At 40.6% G+C, this 18984-nt stretch overlaps 1 protein-coding gene across 1 annotated transcript; it reads left to right on the forward strand.

Moving 5' to 3' along the window:
* The first annotated feature begins 2496 nt into the window (after positions 1-2496).
* LOC134364087 (liprin-alpha-1-like) lies at positions 2497-6034 on the forward strand. The gene is given in 3 exon segments (XM_063080009.1): positions 2497-3417; positions 3823-5823; positions 5825-6034. Coding segments are annotated over 3 exon segments (3132 nt in total).
* The last annotated feature ends 12950 nt before the right edge of the window (positions 6035-18984 follow it).

Below are 18984 nucleotides of genomic sequence, written 5' to 3' on the forward strand. Positions count from 1 at the left end.
TTATAAAAAATATTTTTTTTCTGTGAAAACATTCCCTTCCTTCCTGTCAAACGTTGAGCCCAGATCAGTGGTGCACACAGGTGGAGTGACAGCCTAGAACACAGGAAAGCCTGACATTTGCATACGGCAGGTTGACTCTCTGACTCTTTTATTTAAGCAGCTGATCAGTACGGGATCGGAACCCTTGACTTTGGTGTTATAATACAGTGCTCTAACAACTGAGCTACCCAGCCAGCCCCTAGCAGCTTGACTCTTCCAGGACTTCTGGAAGAAGTTTTGCACTTCTCAAAATAGGAATGAATTAATCTAATTAATATCCCTGCTCGCTTAACATTTCTAATATTTCAGTGAGAAGATACTCTCCCGATGACACTGGTGGTAAAACAGACATGGAGAAGTGATCATTCACATGACACAATGACAGTCAATAAGGACGTCAGCCTAACAATGAGACAAACAACCTAATGACCCCTCAGCATTTCCTAACTTAAAAGAACACACAGATAGAAACACAAAATTATAGACAGAAATCAATGACACTAACACACCATTTACTCCTTCACTGCTCATAATTATTCATTTTAAAATGATGAAACTCATTAGTTATTGCAAAAAAAGTAAATCTTACAAATGAACAGAAACTAAGAAAGCAAAATATCTACTCCTCCTTCATTCTAATCCCATCCCGTGACCTTTTTTCAACAGTTTGGAGTATGTTCTTCTAGACCTTTCTGTGGATGTGTGTACATATTTAAACACACCTGCCATGTACATACGAGTCAGCATGGGTTTGTCACTGAACGGTGTGTTACAGACACCTCTCTGTGCACAAAACAGGAAAGGAGGCTTGCAGGAGGAAAACCTGACTTCTCACCCTAGCTGTGCCACCTGTGAACTAAGGGAACTGGGACAGGTCCGCTAACGCCACTGACCCCTATCTGGAGAAGAGACATAAAAACACCTGCCTTCATCCACCTGACTGATTAGTTGTGATTTCAAATGACACAATGACAATAAGGGCATTTTGAGGCACCTGGAGAGAGAGAAAATTGTTAAGTCTGCAACTACCTGCCAAAAGTCACAAAAGGAAGAGACTGAAAGAGGTAAAATGGTTTGGTGAAAATCAATGAGCACTCATGGAAATCAACTCAAAGAATTTGCTACCTATCATAGGAAAAATGACATAGAATACAAAGTGTGCTGCAACACATAGGGCTCCAGGCCCGCTGGAAGATGATAATCGCTGTGAACAAATGCTGAGTGCACATGTATGGCACCCACGCATGCACATATGCACACGTGTGGGCACACACATGCATACGCATGCACAGATCATGCATACATGTGGGCACATATGCACACACACCCTGAGGCATCCTCCCTGGGACAGATCAATGCAAAGACATCAAATTATACTATTAACTCCAAGAGGCTCTTCCAGTGTCTGGCCACAGGCCGGCCTTAGTGACTGGGGCTGAAGGGACGCGCTCTTGGGACCACGTGCTGCCCTTCCCCCGACCAAACAAGCCGGGACCCAGCGTGGGTTCTAGAACCCCAGCTGGTGCAGGCTCCTTGGAAACGGTTGTCAGTGCTTTGTCAGTACCGTGGTGGCCACGGCTTCTGCAGCACCTGATTCAGGCGCAGAGAGCGGGACGCGGCTGGGCCGGGGGTCAGCCTCACCGTGAGGGTCGCCGGGGGTCCGCCGTGCCCGGACTGCGGCCCGGACCCTCGGGAGCGGCCCCCTTGCCCTCGCCCCGTCTGTGTGTTGGCGACACTTCATCGCCTCTCATCGACTCACCTATCACTTTTCCTTCCCTCCTAGCCGTCCCCGGCTGTCCGGACCTGCTGGCTCTATTTCCATCGTGGAATTTGACTTTTGGCTGGAAACTGAGGTAAGTTAGGTTGACTGACCAACCACTGGAGAAACCTCTCCCAACCCTTCACGAGTCCCATTCCTTTAGTGCTCACCAAATCCAGCCCAAGAATTCAGGGAGCCATCAGGCCTTCCCAGGAGCTGACTGCACACATTCCTATAAGATGCCTGATGGGTTCTGTACCTGTCAGTGCTGCTGGCTCTGTGCTCCTTCTATGCTTTTCCTGAAAAGTGACTGGGTGGCGTGTGTGTTTGACTTGCTCTCCCCACACCGGGAAGTTGGAAAAATAGGTACCTGAAGCACACTTGTTCTCAACAACTAAAAAGTACAGCTTTGTGAACAAAATACTGCTGGGTTTGCTCTTTATGTGAGGGGCAGTCCTCTGGCCTTGACCCCTTCACGGGGTTATTGTCCCTGTGAGTATCTTCATGGTGTGTGTTCCTGCACTTAGTATTTGCCTGTGTATGCTTTCCCAACTTATTTGCATACAAAGTGTAACAGATCTGAGAATAAAGAGGCTGTGAACCTTTCATTTATTAGCTGCAGATACTTATGAAATTGCAGATTTACGGGAACCTGTATTCTGCTCTTAATGATTCTAGTCTGGGTGTTTCATTTGCAGATGATGCGTGAGGTGATGCCAACCATCAGTGAAGCCGAAGGCTCCCCAGGAGGAAGTGGGAGCCATGCGTCCGGCTCCCCTTCACAGGCAGACGCAGATTCACATATTGAACAGTTGATGGTCTCTATGCGAGAAGAAAGGGACCGACTTCTTGACACTCTTAGAGAGACTCAAGAAACGCTGGCATTAACCCAGGGGAAATTACACGATGTTGGTCAGGAAAGAGATTCCTTGCAGAGACAGCTCAAAACTGCACTTCCACAGGAGTTTGCTGCACTTATGAAGGAACTGAATGTATGCAGGGAGGAGCTCCTTGAAAGGGAAGAAGAAATTGCTGAACTGAAAGCAGAAAGGAACAACACCAGGCTGCTTTTAGAACATCTGGAATGCCTTGTCTCTAGGCACGAGAGGTCTCTCAGGATGACCGTGGTGAAGAGACAGGCACAGTCCCCAGCAGGTGTGTCCAGCGAAGTCGAAGTGCTCAAAGCACTGAAGTCGTTGTTTGAGCACCACAAAGCTCTGGATGAAAAGGTGAGAGAGAGATTACGAGTAGCACTTGAAAGGTGTGGTTTGTTAGAAGAAGAATTAGGTGCCACACACAAAGAGCTAATGATTCTTAAAGAACGGAATAAGCAGAAAAAAACACTAACAGATGGAGCACTTGACATGAACCACGAACAAGAAAATACCCCGAGCATGAATGGAAAGAGATCTTCTGATGGTTCGTTAAGCCACGAGGAGGACCTTGCTAAAGTAATAGAGCTCCAGGAAGTCATAGACAAGCAATTGAGGGAGCAGAGCCAAATGAAAGAGCACCTGGCCACCCTCTCCAGTCACGTGGCAGAGCTGGAGGAAGATCTCTACACGGCCAGGGAAGACTTGATCAAATCTGAGGAGATGAACTTGAAATTGCAAAGGGACATTCGTGAAGCCAAGGCCCCAAACAAAGACATGGAAGAGAGAATCAGTCACGTGGCAGAGCTGGAGGAAGATCTCTACACGGCCAGGGAAGACTTGATCAAATCTGAGGAGATGAACTTGAAATTGCAAAGGGACATTCGTGAAGCCAAGGCCCCAAACAAAGACATGGAAGAGAGAATCAGTCACGTGGCAGAGCTGGAGGAAGATCTCTACACAGCCAGGGAAGACTTGATCAAATCTGAGGAGATGAACACGAAATTGCAACGGGACATGCGTGAAGCCATGGCCCTAATGGAAGACATGGCAGAGAGAATCAGTCACCTGGCAGAGCTGGAGGAAGATCTCTACATGGCCAGGGAAGACTTGATCAAATCTGAGGAGATGAACATGAAATTGCAACGGGACATTCGAGAAGCCATGGTCCAAAAGGAAGACATGGAAGAGAGAATCACTACTCTTGAAAAATGCTCCCTCGCTGCACAGCGAGAAGCCATGTCTGTGCATGACCTCAATGATAAACTTGAAAACGAAATTGCAAACAAAGATTCTATGCATCGACAGACTGAGGATAAAAACCGCCAGTTACAGGAACGGCTGGAATTAGTGGAGCAAAAGCTGCAGCAGATCATGAGGAAAGCCGAGACACTCCCGGAGGTGGAGGCGGAGCTGGCCCAGAGGGTGGCAGCGCTCTGGAAGGCTGAAGAGAGACAGGGCAACACTGAAGAAAGGTTAAGACAGATGGAGGCGCAGCTGGAGGAAAAGAACCAAGAACTGCAGCGGGCAAGGCAGAGAGACAAAATGAATGAAGAGCATAATAGACGTTTATCAGACACTGTTGACAAGCTTCTTTCAGAATCTAATGAGAGGCTCCAGCTTCATCTGAAAGAGAGAATGGCTGCTCTAGAAGATAAGAATTCTCTGTTAGGAGAAGTTGAAAATGCAAAAAAGCAATTGGAAGATACACAACATGATAAGGATCAGCTCATCTTAATCATTGAAGCATTGAGGGCTGAACTAGACCAAATGAGACTAAGAGGTGCTTCACTTCATCATGGCCGACCCCACATGGGCAGTGTCCCAGATTTCAGGTGCCCTGTGGCAGACAGTCACACAGATTCCTACAGCACCAGTGCAGTGTTGCAGTGCCCCCAGAAAGGCCGCCTAGCTGCTCTACGGGATGAGCCTTCCAAGGGACACACTCTTAATGAAGAGGATTGGGAACGTGCCCAACAGGCTAGTGTCTTAGCAAATGCAGCACAAGCTTTTGAGAGCGATGTCAATGGGTCTGATGGTGAAGATGAGGACGCCATGGATGTGAGAAACTCGACAGGCTCCCAGGACGGTCCCGTGAGCAATCCCAGCAGTAGTAACAGCAGCCGGGACTCACGCCACAAAGCCCCAAAGAAGAAGGGCATCAAGTCCTCTATCAGCCGCTTGTTTGACAAGAAAGAAAAAGGCCGACCTGGTCAAGCTGGCAAAGAATCATTAGGACACGCTGGTGTTTCAGCGACAGATAATGCATCTCAAGATGCTTTGTCACTGAGAAAATTCGGAGGACAGGCTGAAAAAAGTCGTAAACTTCCAAAAAAGCATGAATTGCTCGATGAAGCCCGAAGAAAAGGTTTGCCTTTTGCCCAGTGGGATGGGCCGACCGTAGTTGTGTGGTTGGAGCTCTGGGTGCGGATGCCCCCCTGGTATGTGGCTGCCTGCCGAGCCAACGTGAAGAGCGGGGCCATCATGTCAACCCTGTCGGACACCGAGATGAAGCGTGAGATCGGCATCAGCAACCCCCTGCATAGGCTGAAGCTGAGGCTGGCCATCCAAGAGATCATGGCTCTTACCAGCCCGTCCAGCCCTCCCACGTCGCGAACGACACTCGCATATGGGGACATGAACCACGAGTGGATTGGGAACGAGTGGCTGCCCAGCCTGGGCCTCCCTCAGTACTGCAGCTACTTCATGCAGTGCCTGGTGGACGCCAGGATGCTGGACCACCTGACCAAGAAGGACCTCCGCGGGCAGCTGAAAATGGTCGACGGTTTCCACAGAAACAGTTTCCAGTGTGGAATGATGTGCCTGAGAAGATTAAACTATGACCGAAAAGAACTGGAAAGAAAAAGAGAAGAAAGTCAGCATGAAGTAAAAGATGTGCTTGTTTGGAGCAATGATCGAGTGATTCGCTGGATCCTGTCAATTGGCCTTAAAGCATATGCAAACAATCTTTTAGGGAGTGGCGTTCACGGTGCCCTTCTGGCCTTAGATGAAACCTTTGACTTCAACGCACTGGCGCTATTGTTACGGATCCCAACGCGGAATACACAGGCTCGTGCTGTCTTAGAAAGAGAATTTAACAACCTCTTGGTCATGGGGACTGACAGAAGGTTTGATGAAGACGATGATAAAAGCATTTAGGAGAGCACCTTCATGGAGAAAAAAATTTAGACCAAAGGACATTCATGGCTTAGCTGCTGCATCAGCAGGGACTCTCTCTGCAAACTTGCAAGTTACTTCTTCTATGTCTTCACCCTCCACGCAGCCAAAGAAGATGCAGATGGACGGCAGTGTGTCAGGAACACAGAGGTTGGATTCTCCCACAGTCAGGATTTACTCCTGCTAAAGCCTCCTGCTGTTTACCCACACTACTTCTACAGATGATTACGCAGCATTTTGAATCCAACAAAGACTGCATTTTAGAATGCAATGGAATCTTTAATCTCTTAATACTTGTTATATGGACCCTAAGATATTTTATTACAGAGTTTTTAATTAGTAAAAAATTCATGAATACCATAGAGAAAATATTTTAGAATTTAATGCTTCTTATATCTATGTAAACTTATGACTCTTCATTTATATAGTTACTTACTTTTTCATGAATATCCAGGCTATAAATATCCTTTCAAATCAATTCATGTTCTTATACCTAATTTTAGTTTTTCAAATGAATGTACTGTAATGCTTATATGTATAAATCCTATGGACAAATACAGGGCTTTTGTAAATTATACATTTATTGTAATTATTATTGTTTAATTTTTTAATGATAAACCATTACAGAAAATAAATAAATAAATAAATTAATTAAATTAAATAAATTTTTAAAAAAGTATTAACTCCAAGAGATGATTCTTGAATGTGAAGACTAAAAAAGCAATTTCAGAAACCAAATGGAAAGATTAAGATTGTGACATAATCTAAACTCAGGAAGGAGAAAAGCCAGGACATGACCTCCTCTTACAGTCATCTTTGGTGGGTTACAGAGCAAAACTTCTGTCTCAAGGGGAGGTGTAAATCTTGTAAGCACAGGGAGTAGGTGGCCAGGGTCAGGAGTCCAAACCAGACAGCCGAGGGGACCACTAGAACTGTGTTGTCCACCTCAGGCACCCTTGGAAATATGCAGAACCACAGGGCATGCGCCTTTTCCAAATCACTGCAGTGGCCCATAGAGGAAGGAAGACATGCTGAGATGGCAACGTGTGCAACCTACTAACGCAGCTTCTAAGGTTTTCCTTCTAAGAAAACAGACTCCTGGGCAGAATTAATTCACTAATTAAACTGATATTTATTGAGTACTCTTTATTTATATTTACAAAAACTAATTATTTATGTGATGACTGTCAGAATAGGGAAGTTGAGCCCCACGGAAGCATTTAACTTCAGAGGGAGCTAACCTGGCCAAGGCTTCAGGGAGAGCTTCCCAGAGGAAATAAAGCTAAAGTTGGGATCATAAGGGTTAGGAGGAGTCAGCAGGGGGAAGACTCTGGGGCGACAGCGGAGGCAAAGGTCCTGAGGTGGCAGAGAGCCAAACACGAATTTTAAAGAGACTTGAAGAACTGTGTAACTGAAGAATAGAAAGAGAGGGTAGGAACGGAGCACAATGGGATCTGCTGTACTCGTTGATTTCCCAGCCAACGAGAATCACACTTCATAACACTGGTAGAAGATATCAGACAGATGCCTTGGCTGAGAGTATAAGGAAATCATGCAAAACTTCCAGCCACCTTCGGGGACCTTCAGGCACGTAGTGTAGAGCAAGAGTGTTTAGGTAGTAGTTATGCTCAAACCACAGGTTTTTTATGAGTGCGGAGATTTTAGCTCAATGTATTAAATCATATTAAAATTCCAGAGATGGTAAAATACTCTAGAATTGGTAAAATGTTTAATAAAAAATTTTCTAAGTCATCTCTACCACGATGTGTAACCTCCAAGCCAAGAAATAAAATTACCACGACAAAACAAAACAAAACAAAATCTAATGTACTGGGTCCTTCAGGGAATGAAGGCTAAGTCAGCCTTGACACTGACTCTGAGCCAGACCCTCCACCTTGTTCTCTCAGTCACAGAACAGTTTCCATCTGTTTCAGGGAGGGTTGTCAGATCGAAGCTGCCTCTGAGACCGCCGGCTAGATAGTATGGAAACATTATTATCTGGACTTGTCAAGGTCATCTTGCACGGCTTTCTTGCATCGTCATACTTTGATACTAGTGCTAAGTAGGGATGATTGCACTGGGAAGGGAAGTGAAGGAGGGAATGAGAGAGAGAGCCAAAGAAATAAATGCAAATGAAGTCAGAGTCAGGTCTAAGCAACAGAGGGCAAGAGTGGGGCAGGGGTCACAGGGCACTTACAGAAGAGAAGAAGCTCCAAGGCAAGGAGGAGGAAGCATAAGGATGTATAGGAAGACACACCGAAATACAGAGTAAATATGGGGAGAGGGCCAAGAGTAGGATGAGATGAGCCTGAAACCAATTACCCATAGTCAAGGTTATTTGTAGACCTGACTTTCATTCCCAAACCAAGTACTTAAGAGAAGTATTTTCATTTTCATCAGTGAGAAGGAAGTAGAAGCCACATAGTGTAGAGGTTAAGGCCTGGGTTAAATCCAAGCTCTTTCACTTATTCATTGGATGACCTCGGACACATTCCTTCATTTCTCGATGTCCCCGTCCTCTGCTTTAAAATGGGGATAATAATACATAGAGTCATTATGAGAATTTTAAAAGTTTACGCAGTTCTTAACACAGGGACTATTCCTACTAAACAGTCAATAAATTCTAGCTATTATTAAAAAAGGACACCACTAGTCACCAAAATTATCCTTCAAGGACTTCCATACCTCATTCTCTAATTCCCCACAGTCCAAGAAAGGAGTTTTCATATGGAAACAGGCCGCTACTGAGTAAATTGCTGCAGCCTTCTACAGTTTTCACCATTAGAATGTAGTTTGTGTTAGTGAGACAAATGCTACTGAGAACAGGGAGCAGGTTCACCCTGACGGTCCTGACCAATCTGGTCGTCTTCTCCTTGCCTCACATCCTTCAACCTACCTCCTTCCCCAGGAAACACGTGTAACTTCCACATTTCTAACAGCTGTTTGGGGACCTTGCTCAGGGTGTTTATTCAATAATAAAGCAATAGCCAGGCAAGACAGCACAGTTTAAAGGAAATAATGCCAAATTACAAGATCTCAGAGTAAAAACACTCTACATCATGAGTCACAGCAGTGCCACCATACTCTAGTTCTTCGTGTACTTCTGTCGTCTTATTACTGTGACATAGACAAATGTGGTCACTTTCATCATCTGCAAGGCTGCAGGATGAGTGTGCTGTTTACCTTTCTCCAACACGTAGAAAACCTAGGAGACAGTCATGCCACCAATTCATCAATGCTGTTTGACTCTTCCTCAGTTATTAGAACATGAATTTCTGCTCAGGAGCATTCTACCCGTGTCCCTTAAATGCACTGTTTTATTTTTTGTTTTGTTTTGTTTTTTGCAGGGATATTTAAAAGACCATCTCAGGCTCTTTTATGCGGCATATTACTTCTTTCTTATTTTTTTACTTAAAAAAAAATCCCTTCAGAACTCCAAGCAGTGGGCACTGTCAATACCTCCGTATTACAGACATGGAAACAAGTAGGGCTAAGTTCCTCGCCAGAGGCAAAGGCAACGTGCGCAGCGAGACAACTCACAACCAGTCCATCACATGCTCACGCAAATGTTTGTCCCACCTCTCCTGTCAAGTGAGCACTTGTCACAATGGCCCAGGAACCACCTAAAAGAAGGAAATGCAGCTAACACATTCTGAGCACCTTCTCTGAGTCAGAAGCTGGGCTGAGCCCTTTTACTTCGGAAGTGTGCGGTTAAACTCTCAGCCACGGTGGACTGACTTGTATGATTTCATGGGCTCCATGTGCACTTTTAGCCATGAAGACCTTTCTGAAGTTCAGTTCAAGACATGGAGGCTTCAAAGCCTAAACCCATGTTCCTTGCTCATCTTGACAACTTTATTGAGCTTCTATGACTACGGTCTGGCCCTGTCACAAACCATCAGACACTTCTCCTGTCCATGGGTTCATACCATCCCTTATGACTCACTGAAAATAAAAAAGGGGAGAAGAGAGTTCCTCTCTGACCTTGGGTAAATAACAACTTCAGAAGCCAACGCAAACTTTCCTATGTCAGCAAAGGGGTTAGATGAGAGGCAGCAAAAGACTGCCACTGTCTAGCATCGACAGAGGAGCCAGTTAGAGAGCCATGTTCCTCCTCAGTGGCCACGGTGCTTCCCAATCTCTGCCTCTCTGGTTGACCCCCATGGACCCTTCTTCCCCCAAGAACAACACTGGTGCTTACTTAATGCACCCCCACCCGTGGAGAATCAAAGCAGAAAAGGAAGGCTGCGGCCTCCGCCTAACTTCTTTTCTTTTAGACCCTATAATTAGTATATTCCAAAACTTTCAGTGACTTAAACCAGCACTGTGCAACAGAAATATAATGTGAGCTAGGTATGAATTTTTAATATTTCTAGTAGCCACATTAAATAAAAGAAAGCAAGTAAAATTAATTTTAATAATATATTTTATTTAACCTGATATATTCAAAATATTATCATTTTAACATGTAATCAATAACAAAACGATTAGTTAGCTATTTTACATTCCTTTTTTCATATTAAAACTTCATTTAATATAAAATTTAACAGTGCATTTTATATTTACAGCACATCTCAATTGGGACTAACCAAATTTCATATACTCAACAGTCAGTGTGGCTAATGGTTACAATATTAGATAATACAAGCATTCTTTCTGTTACTGTCTCATAAGCACAGGTATGTTTAATCAATCTTCACTTCATGCAGTCAGAAGGTAGTAGAGGAATAAGCAATGAATTATTACTTTGCCTCCAACTGCTTTCAATTTCTGAATAAATCTGATGTATTTTCTCATTTTACCTTTACCATAACCCTATGAAATACACCCCTACAGCATTTTAGATGGGTAACAGGTTGGTATAACACACACACACAGACACACACACCTGTTATATGCTCTCAATATACAGCCAATGATCAGAACTTAGCTGAAGCCACGTAGCAATACAGAGCCCAGGTGAAAGAAAGCAACAGATCGTGCTTGCTTTACTGCTGCTCAGTCTTCCACCACCATTCCAGAAGAATTTTCTGTAATCATCTAAGCACCTTCATCTAAACGATGTTTACAAACATCAGATGCTCTTGGTCCTTTAACCAAACTTGGCAGTACTCAAGGCCACGGGGAGCTGGTACAGTCAGTGCCTAACCTGATCACAGAACAACTTCTGCCTCCAGCTCTGTGCCTTTCTGGGAAATATGTCCTCTCAAGACCATGCAGTCCCTGCCTTCAGGGAGCTAACCAGCTCACAAAAGAGATTAGATATATGAAGAAATAAATCAAATAAACAAGAAAAAAACCAGCAACCCAATTCAAAAATGGGCAAAAGAGTTAAGTAGGCATTTCTCTAAGGAAGATATACAAATGGCCAACAGACATATGAAAAAATGCTCAACATCACTCAGCATCTGGGAAATGCAAATCAAAACCACACTGAGATACCATCTAACCCTAGTTAGGATGGCTAAAATCCAAAAGACTCTGAACGATAAATGCTGGCGAGGTTGCAGGGAAAAAGGAACTCTCATACATTGTTGGTGGGACTGCAAAATGGTGCAGCCTCTAAGGAAAATGGTTTGGAGGTTCCTCAAACAATTGCAGGTAGATCTACCATATGACCCAGCTATCCCCCTGCTGGGAATATACCCAGAGGAATGGAAATCATCAAGTCGAAGGTATACCTGTTCCCCAATTTTCATCGCAGCACTCTTTACAATAGCCAAGAGTTGGAACCAACCAAATGTCCATCATCGGATGAGCGAATATGGAAAATGTGGTACATCTACAGAATGGAATACTACTCTGCTGTAAAAAAGAATGAAATTCTTCCATTTGCAGCAACATTGATGGACCTAGAGAGAATTATATCAAGTGAAACGAGTCAGCTACAGAAAGTGAAATACCACATGTTCTCACTTATTTGTGGGAGCTAAAAATAAATAAATAAATACACAAAAAACCGGTGGGGGAGAAGGGAGAAAACACAAGAATTACAATTCCTTGAAGTTGGTACAACAAGCGAACAGAAAGGACTTTGTTGGGAGAGTGGGGGAGTGGGATGGCGAGGGAGGTTTCGGTAATGGGCCACAATAATCAACCATATTGTACATTGACAAAATAAAATAAAATTTAAAAAAAGAAAAGAAAAATGTCTGTAAAATGTTTGTCTTATATATAAAATAATTTAAGTGGGCCTTAAAGACTATCATTTCAGCTTGCTTCATTCTTGACATATTTTTGACTATTTTATTCCATATTTTTTCATATTCTTTGAGTAAATATTTGAGCATAAAATGACCCAACATGCTTAGGTTTTGCCCCAGTGTTCCCTTAAAATTCCACTTTGCTGATTAATGAATACCCTGACCTTCATTTAAGAATCCTAGCCATACACTGTATTGTATGTTTAAATCGGTAATTGCAGATTGCAGTAGGAACTTGGTGGTTTGTAATTGTGTTAATTTGTAATTGTGTTAAACTACTGATAAGAAAAATACTGGATGTAGTCTCAGTAATCAAGCTATCCTCAGTCACCATTATTTCTGTATAATTACAAAAGTTGAATAAGATACCCTTCCATTTTTATGGAGATACATTACTTTTTGTTGTTGTTAAGAATATTCATGAGATCCAAAGTTAATTGTCACCCCTCCTACCCATGATGTGAGGGCCAGATTCATACTTGTGGCATACCTCTTACAAAAATTCACTTTTGTACTCCCCATCCTCTCACAATTATCCCCCAACCCCCCTCCCTGTCCCCCTGTCCCCCCCACTCCACAATGTAGCCGTAAGAATGTTCCCTCCCTCTCTAAGTCCATGGCACTACTGTGGTCTTTCTTTCCTTCCTTCTTTCTCTCTTAGCTCTCACATATGAGTGAGCACATGTGGTATTTATCCCTCTGTGCTTTGCTTATTTCACTCAGCATAAGTTTCTCCAGTTTCATCCATGTTGTTGCAAATGGGAGTATTTCATTCTATTTCACGGCAGAGTAGTATTCCATAGTGTATATATACCACAGTTTCTTTATACAACCATCCATTGATGGACATTTAGTTTGGTTCCATATCTTGGCTATTGTAAACAGAGCTGTGATGAACATGAGAGTTCAGGTATTTCTTCAACATGATGATTTCCATTCCTCTGGATATATACCCAGAAGAGGGATTGCTGGATCATGTTTAAGTTCTATCTGTAATTGTTTGAGAAACCGCCATATTGTTTTCCATAGTGGTTGTACTAATTTACAGTCCCACCAACAGTGCAGTAGTGTTCCCTTCTCTCCACAGCTTCACCAGCATTTGTTATTCGCCATCTTTTTGATTATAGCCAGTCTAACTGGAGTGAGGTGGTATCTCAATGTGGTTTTAATTTGCATTTCCCTGATTACCAGTGATGTTGAACATTTTTTCATGTATCTATTGGCCTGACTTCACATTATACTACAAAGCTGTTGTAACTAAAACAGCATGGTCCTGGTAGAAAAATAGACATTCTGACCAGTGGAGTAGAATAGAGAACCCAGAAATCACTCCTCAGGTTTATAGCCATCTGATATTAGACAAAGGCAGCAAAAATCTACATTGGGGAAAAGATTGCCTTTTCAACATGTGGTGCTGGGAGAACTGGATATCCATATGCAGAAGAATGAAACTAGGTATGCACCTCTCACCATACACTAAAATCAAATCAAAATGGATTAAAGACCTAGTTATAAGACCTGAAACTGTAAAATTACTAAGGGAAAATATAGGTGAAACACTTCAGCAGTTAGGTCAGGGCACAGGCTTTATGAACATGAATCCAAAAGCACAAGCAGCAAAAGAAAAAATAAACAAATGGGACTATATCAAACTAAAAAGTTTTTGTAAAGCAGAGGAAACAATCAACAGAGTGAAAAGACAGCCTACAAAGTGGGAGAAAATTTTTGCAAACTATGCATCCAACAAGGGATTAATATCCAGAATATACATAGAACTCAAGCAATTATACATTAAAAAAACAAATGACCCAATTAAAAAATGGGCCAAGGAGCTGCATAGACATATTTCAAAGGCAGAGATACATTACTTTGTACAGTTTACCCTATCACTCATTGGAGGAAAGAAACTTGGCTCAAATTTTTGACATTGTGAAAATAGGACACGTAACGTGAATTTAAGTGTAGGTTACCCATGTTTATTTTTTCTGTCACTTTACTTCTACTCCACTATTGGTATGTAGCTTGCACCTAATCCAGTCACACACACACACACACACACACACACACACACACACACACACACACACACACATATACATATATACACATACATACACAGTCATGGACCAAGTAAGGACGTTTCAGTCAATGGCAGATCGTACATATGATGGTGGTCTCATAAGATTATAATGGCTATATCATATAAGATTGGTGTGTAGTAGGCTATACCACCTAGGTTTAATGTAAGTACACTGTAGTGTGTTTGCACAGTAATGAAATTACCTAATGACACAGTTCTCAGAACTATCCCTGTTGTTAAGAGACGCATAACTGTATGTATGTGTTTATGCAAAGGGTATTCGAAACATTCATGAAAAGATTCATATTATCTTTTAATTCAATTTTTCCATGAACTTTTCTAACTGCAAAATTTACAGTAACCACTGTGATATTTTACCTTATTTCTTTAACCCATCCACTTGGGATATTATAATTATTATTTATTTCAAATAATGTATCAGCCCAATTGCTTAGTACTATTTATCTCCATGTTTAATTTCTCCATATACATTTCCATTAAAATCGGTGATGAAAAATGTTGATTGAGTCTGCTAAATAACTGTTTGGTTCTGCTACATACATAAGAGCTTTTTCTCCAGGATGGCGTTTAAACAGTAATCAACAGTCTTTGCATAAATTATATATTTAGGTCTGTAGGTACCAAATTTAAGAATACTTCAGTCTATATTGTTCCACTTTGTTAAAGATAATATTCTGAAAAGGTTAGATAAATTATTATGACATTTCCCTAAAGTGGTAGTCTGAGAGTAAATTTATATAGAAAGAAAGTCTTACATTGCAAGTGTTATTCTTAGCAAAGCTGTCCTATGCTGTAGGCATAAATTTTCTTTTTTAAGTGCCTCTTTGTCATTTGTCATGAGTAATTGCACAATTATTTTCTGTTGAATTGTACTAAGCTTGTATTATAATTTGCAAAGAAGTCTAACTATTAAATATTCTGAACAATTCTATTTCAATTTTGCAAATGGGTAAGTGACTATCTCAAATTTTGTCATGTTGTTGAAACTAAAAGGTTAAAATTGATAAACACTTCCAAGTCATTTATTTTAATTGTTCTGATCTGACAGCAGGCATGGTTAGAGAAGTGCCAATGTCAACACCTTTCATTTATTTTCAGAACAATCAACATGGTTTTGAAAAAAGATCATCAATGTGGGATACTGTGAAGATATCCAATAAAACAACCTGATGATGATGATGATGATGATGATGATGATGATGATGATGATGATGATGATGATATTGGAGTGGTGATTAGTTTCAAACATAAATTAACTTTCCTGTTGGCTTTTTCCCCCCTCCAGAAATTTGAAGATTAGGATCAGCCTCAGTGGCCTTTACAAATTTATAGTCTTCTATGGATATTTGCAGTGGCAGGTTTAACAGTAATTAACACTAAATGTAAAATTTCACAATGAAAGAGAACTTTATTTTACTTGTTAAGTTTCATTTTATTTTTAATTGACATTTAATAATTGTATATATTTATGGGGTACAATGTGATGCCTTTTGATACATGTTTCTCTTTTTATTGATTGTGAATATTCATGCGATACAAAGCTGATTGTCACCCCTCATGTCCATTATTTGAGGGCCAGATTCATACTGGCAGCATACCCACTACCACAAATTGCATTTGTACCCCCCACCCCCCACCCAATTATCCCAAACCTCCTTCTCATTCCCCCTTTCCTCTCCACTCCATTTTGTAGCCCAGGGAGTGTTCTCTCGCTCTGCAAGTCCGACGCACCACTGTGGTCTTTCTTTCCTTCTTTCTCCCTTAGCTCCCACATATGAGTGGGCACATGCGGTATTTATCCCTCTGTGCTTTGCTTATTTCATTCAACATGAGTTTCTCCAGGCTCATCCATGTTGTTGCAAATGGGAGGATTTCATTCTTTTTCAAAGGAATACAGTAATGGCACATGTTTCTCTTAGGTAATGATCAGCTCAGGATAATTAGCACATCCATCACCTCAAACATTTATCATTTATTTGCAGTGAGGACAGAATTACTTTAGAATAGAGAAGACAGCAGTCTAATTTTCAAAAAATATTAACTTTAAGTAATTTATTTCAGTGGATTAAATCCTCTCTAGGATTTTTATAATCATGGTATAACCTATAAACAACAGCTACTTCTATTTTCTTTCCTCTATTTTTTTTTTCTCATCTCTTTCAGTTTTCCGATTGAGAGTGCTATTCTTTCTGGTAGGCTAAGTGATCTGCTTGGATGTGAAGGTTTAAAGCGTTTTTATTTCTCCAGCAAGAAGTTACAAAAGTTATGGAAACTTCAACTAGACATTTAGTAACTAATTTTATGGATGAGCCTGGAGAAACTCATGTTGAATGAAATAAGCAAAGCACAGAGGGATAAATACCGCATGTGCCCACTCATATGTGGGAGCTAAGGGAGAAAGAAGGAAAGAAAGACCACAGTGGTGCGTCGGACTTGCAGAGCTTGCAGAGCGAGAGAACACTCCCTGGGCTACAAAATGGAGTGGAGAGGAAAGGGGGAATGAGAAGGAGGTTTGGGATAATTGGATGGGGGGTGTGGGGTACAAATGCAATTTGTGGTAGTGGGTATGCTGCCAGTATGAATCTGGCCCTCAAATAATGGACATGAGGGGTGACAATCAGCTTTGTATCGCATGAATATTCACAATCAATAAAAAGAGAAACATGTATCAAAAGGCATCACATTGTACCCCATAAATATATACAATTATTAAATGTCAATTAAAAATAAAATAAAACTTAACTAGTAAAATAAAGTTCTCTTTCATTGTGAAATTTTACATTTAGTGTTAATTACTGTTAAACCTGCCACTGCAAATATCCATAGAAGACTATAAATTTGTAAAGGCCACTGAGGCTGATCCTAATCTTCAAATTTCTGGAGGGGGGAAAAAGCTAACAGGAAAGTTAATTGATGTTTGAAACTAATCACCACTCCAAAAATAATAATAATAATAATAATAATAATAATAATAATAATAATAATAATAATAATAATCAGGTTGTTTTATTAGATATCTTCACAGTATCCCATATTGATGACCTTTTTTCAAAACCATGTTGATTGTTCTGAAAATAAATGAAAGGTGTTGACATTGGCACTTCTCTAACCATGCCTGCTGTCAGATCAGAACAATTAAAATAAATGACTTGGAAGTGTTTATCAATTTTAACCTTTTAGTTTCAACAACATGACAAAATTTGAGATAGTCACTTACCCATTTGCAAAATTGAAATGTTAAGGTTTGTTTTGATATCCAGGATGTGGTCCATCTTAGTATTTATTCTGAGGGTGCTTATAAGAATGGGTATTGTGCTGTTGTTGAGAGGAGTGGTCTATAAAAGTTGATCCTGTTGGTTGATGGTGTTGTTGAATTCTTCTGTATCTTTGCTGATTTTCTGATTAGCTGGTTATGGATGTTGAAGTCTCCAGCTAATATTATAGAATTATCTATCTCTCCTTTAAGTTCTATCAGTTTTTGCTTCACATATTTTGCAGCTCTGTTGTTTGGCACATACTCATTTAGGATTGCTCTCTCTACTTGGTAGATTGCCTTTTTATCATTATGTAATGTCCTTCTTTGTCCTTGGTAATTTTCTGTGCTATGAAGTAGGTTTTTTCCAGATATTAATATAGCCTTTTTTTTTTTGCTTAACATTTGCATGGAATATCTTTTTTTGCCTCCTTTTACTTTCAACCTATGTTGTCATAGTTTAACTGAGTTTCTTGTAGACATCATATAGTTGGATCATGTTGCTTTTTAAAAATACAGCATCAATCTCTGTCTTTTGTCATTTTTTTCTTATTGAAGCATAATTGACTATACAAAACTGGTGTATTTAGAAAACTTACATGTAATGTAATTATTGATATGTTAGGGCTTAAGTCTGTCATTTTATTTTCTGGTTTCTGTTTTTTCTCTCTGCTTATTTTTAAAATCTGTTTTTCTTTTTTGATCACTCTTTGGGTTAAGTAAACATTTTTGGAGTTCCATTTTTATTTATCTATAGTGCTTTTGGGTGTATCAGTTTGTATAGCTTTTTTAGTGATTGCTTTAGTATTACATTACATGTACATAACATCATTGTTTATTGGTGTTGATATTTTATCAGTTTTAGCAGTGAAGTGTAGAAATCTGACATCCTTTTACATCCTTTACTTCATTTATAATATCTTAAATATTACTTTTCTATACATTGAGAGCCACATTATCGAGTGTTATAATTTTTGCCTCAACTGTAAACATAATTTAGAAAACTAAGGAAGGGGAAAAAGTCTATTGTTTTAACCCATATTTTACTTTTCCTGTTGTTCTTTCTTCTTTCTTGATGTTCTGAATTTCCTTCTTTTATCATTTCTTTTCTGTTTAGATAACCTCGTTTAGCCATTCTTTTAGGATCGATCTTAGTTTCCCATCTGAGAATGTTTTCATATATCATTCATTCCTGAAGAAAAATTTCCTGGATAGAGAATTTTGAGTTGACAGCTTCTTTCTTTAAGCATTTGAAAATGTCACGCCTATTTCTTTTGGCTTCCTTGACCTCTGATAAGAAATGTGCAATTTAAGTCATTTTTCTCCAGTAGGGAAGGTGCTATTTCCCACTAGTTGCTTTCAGGACTTTTTCTTTCTTTTTAATTCATAGCACTTTAATTACAACAAATTTGGGAAATTTTCAGCTATTATTTCTTTGAATACAGCCCTGCCCCCTTTATTCTCTCCTTCTGAGACTCTGATGACGTGGATGCTAGATCTTTTGTGAGAGTCCCACAGGTCCTTGAGGCTCTGTTTATTTATTTATTTTTTTCAATCCATTTTTACTTCTGTTCAGCTTA

Source organism: Cynocephalus volans, chromosome 15, assembly GCF_027409185.1.
Source record: "Cynocephalus volans isolate mCynVol1 chromosome 15, mCynVol1.pri, whole genome shotgun sequence".
NCBI classification, from domain to species: Eukaryota; Metazoa; Chordata; class Mammalia; order Dermoptera; family Cynocephalidae; genus Cynocephalus; species Cynocephalus volans.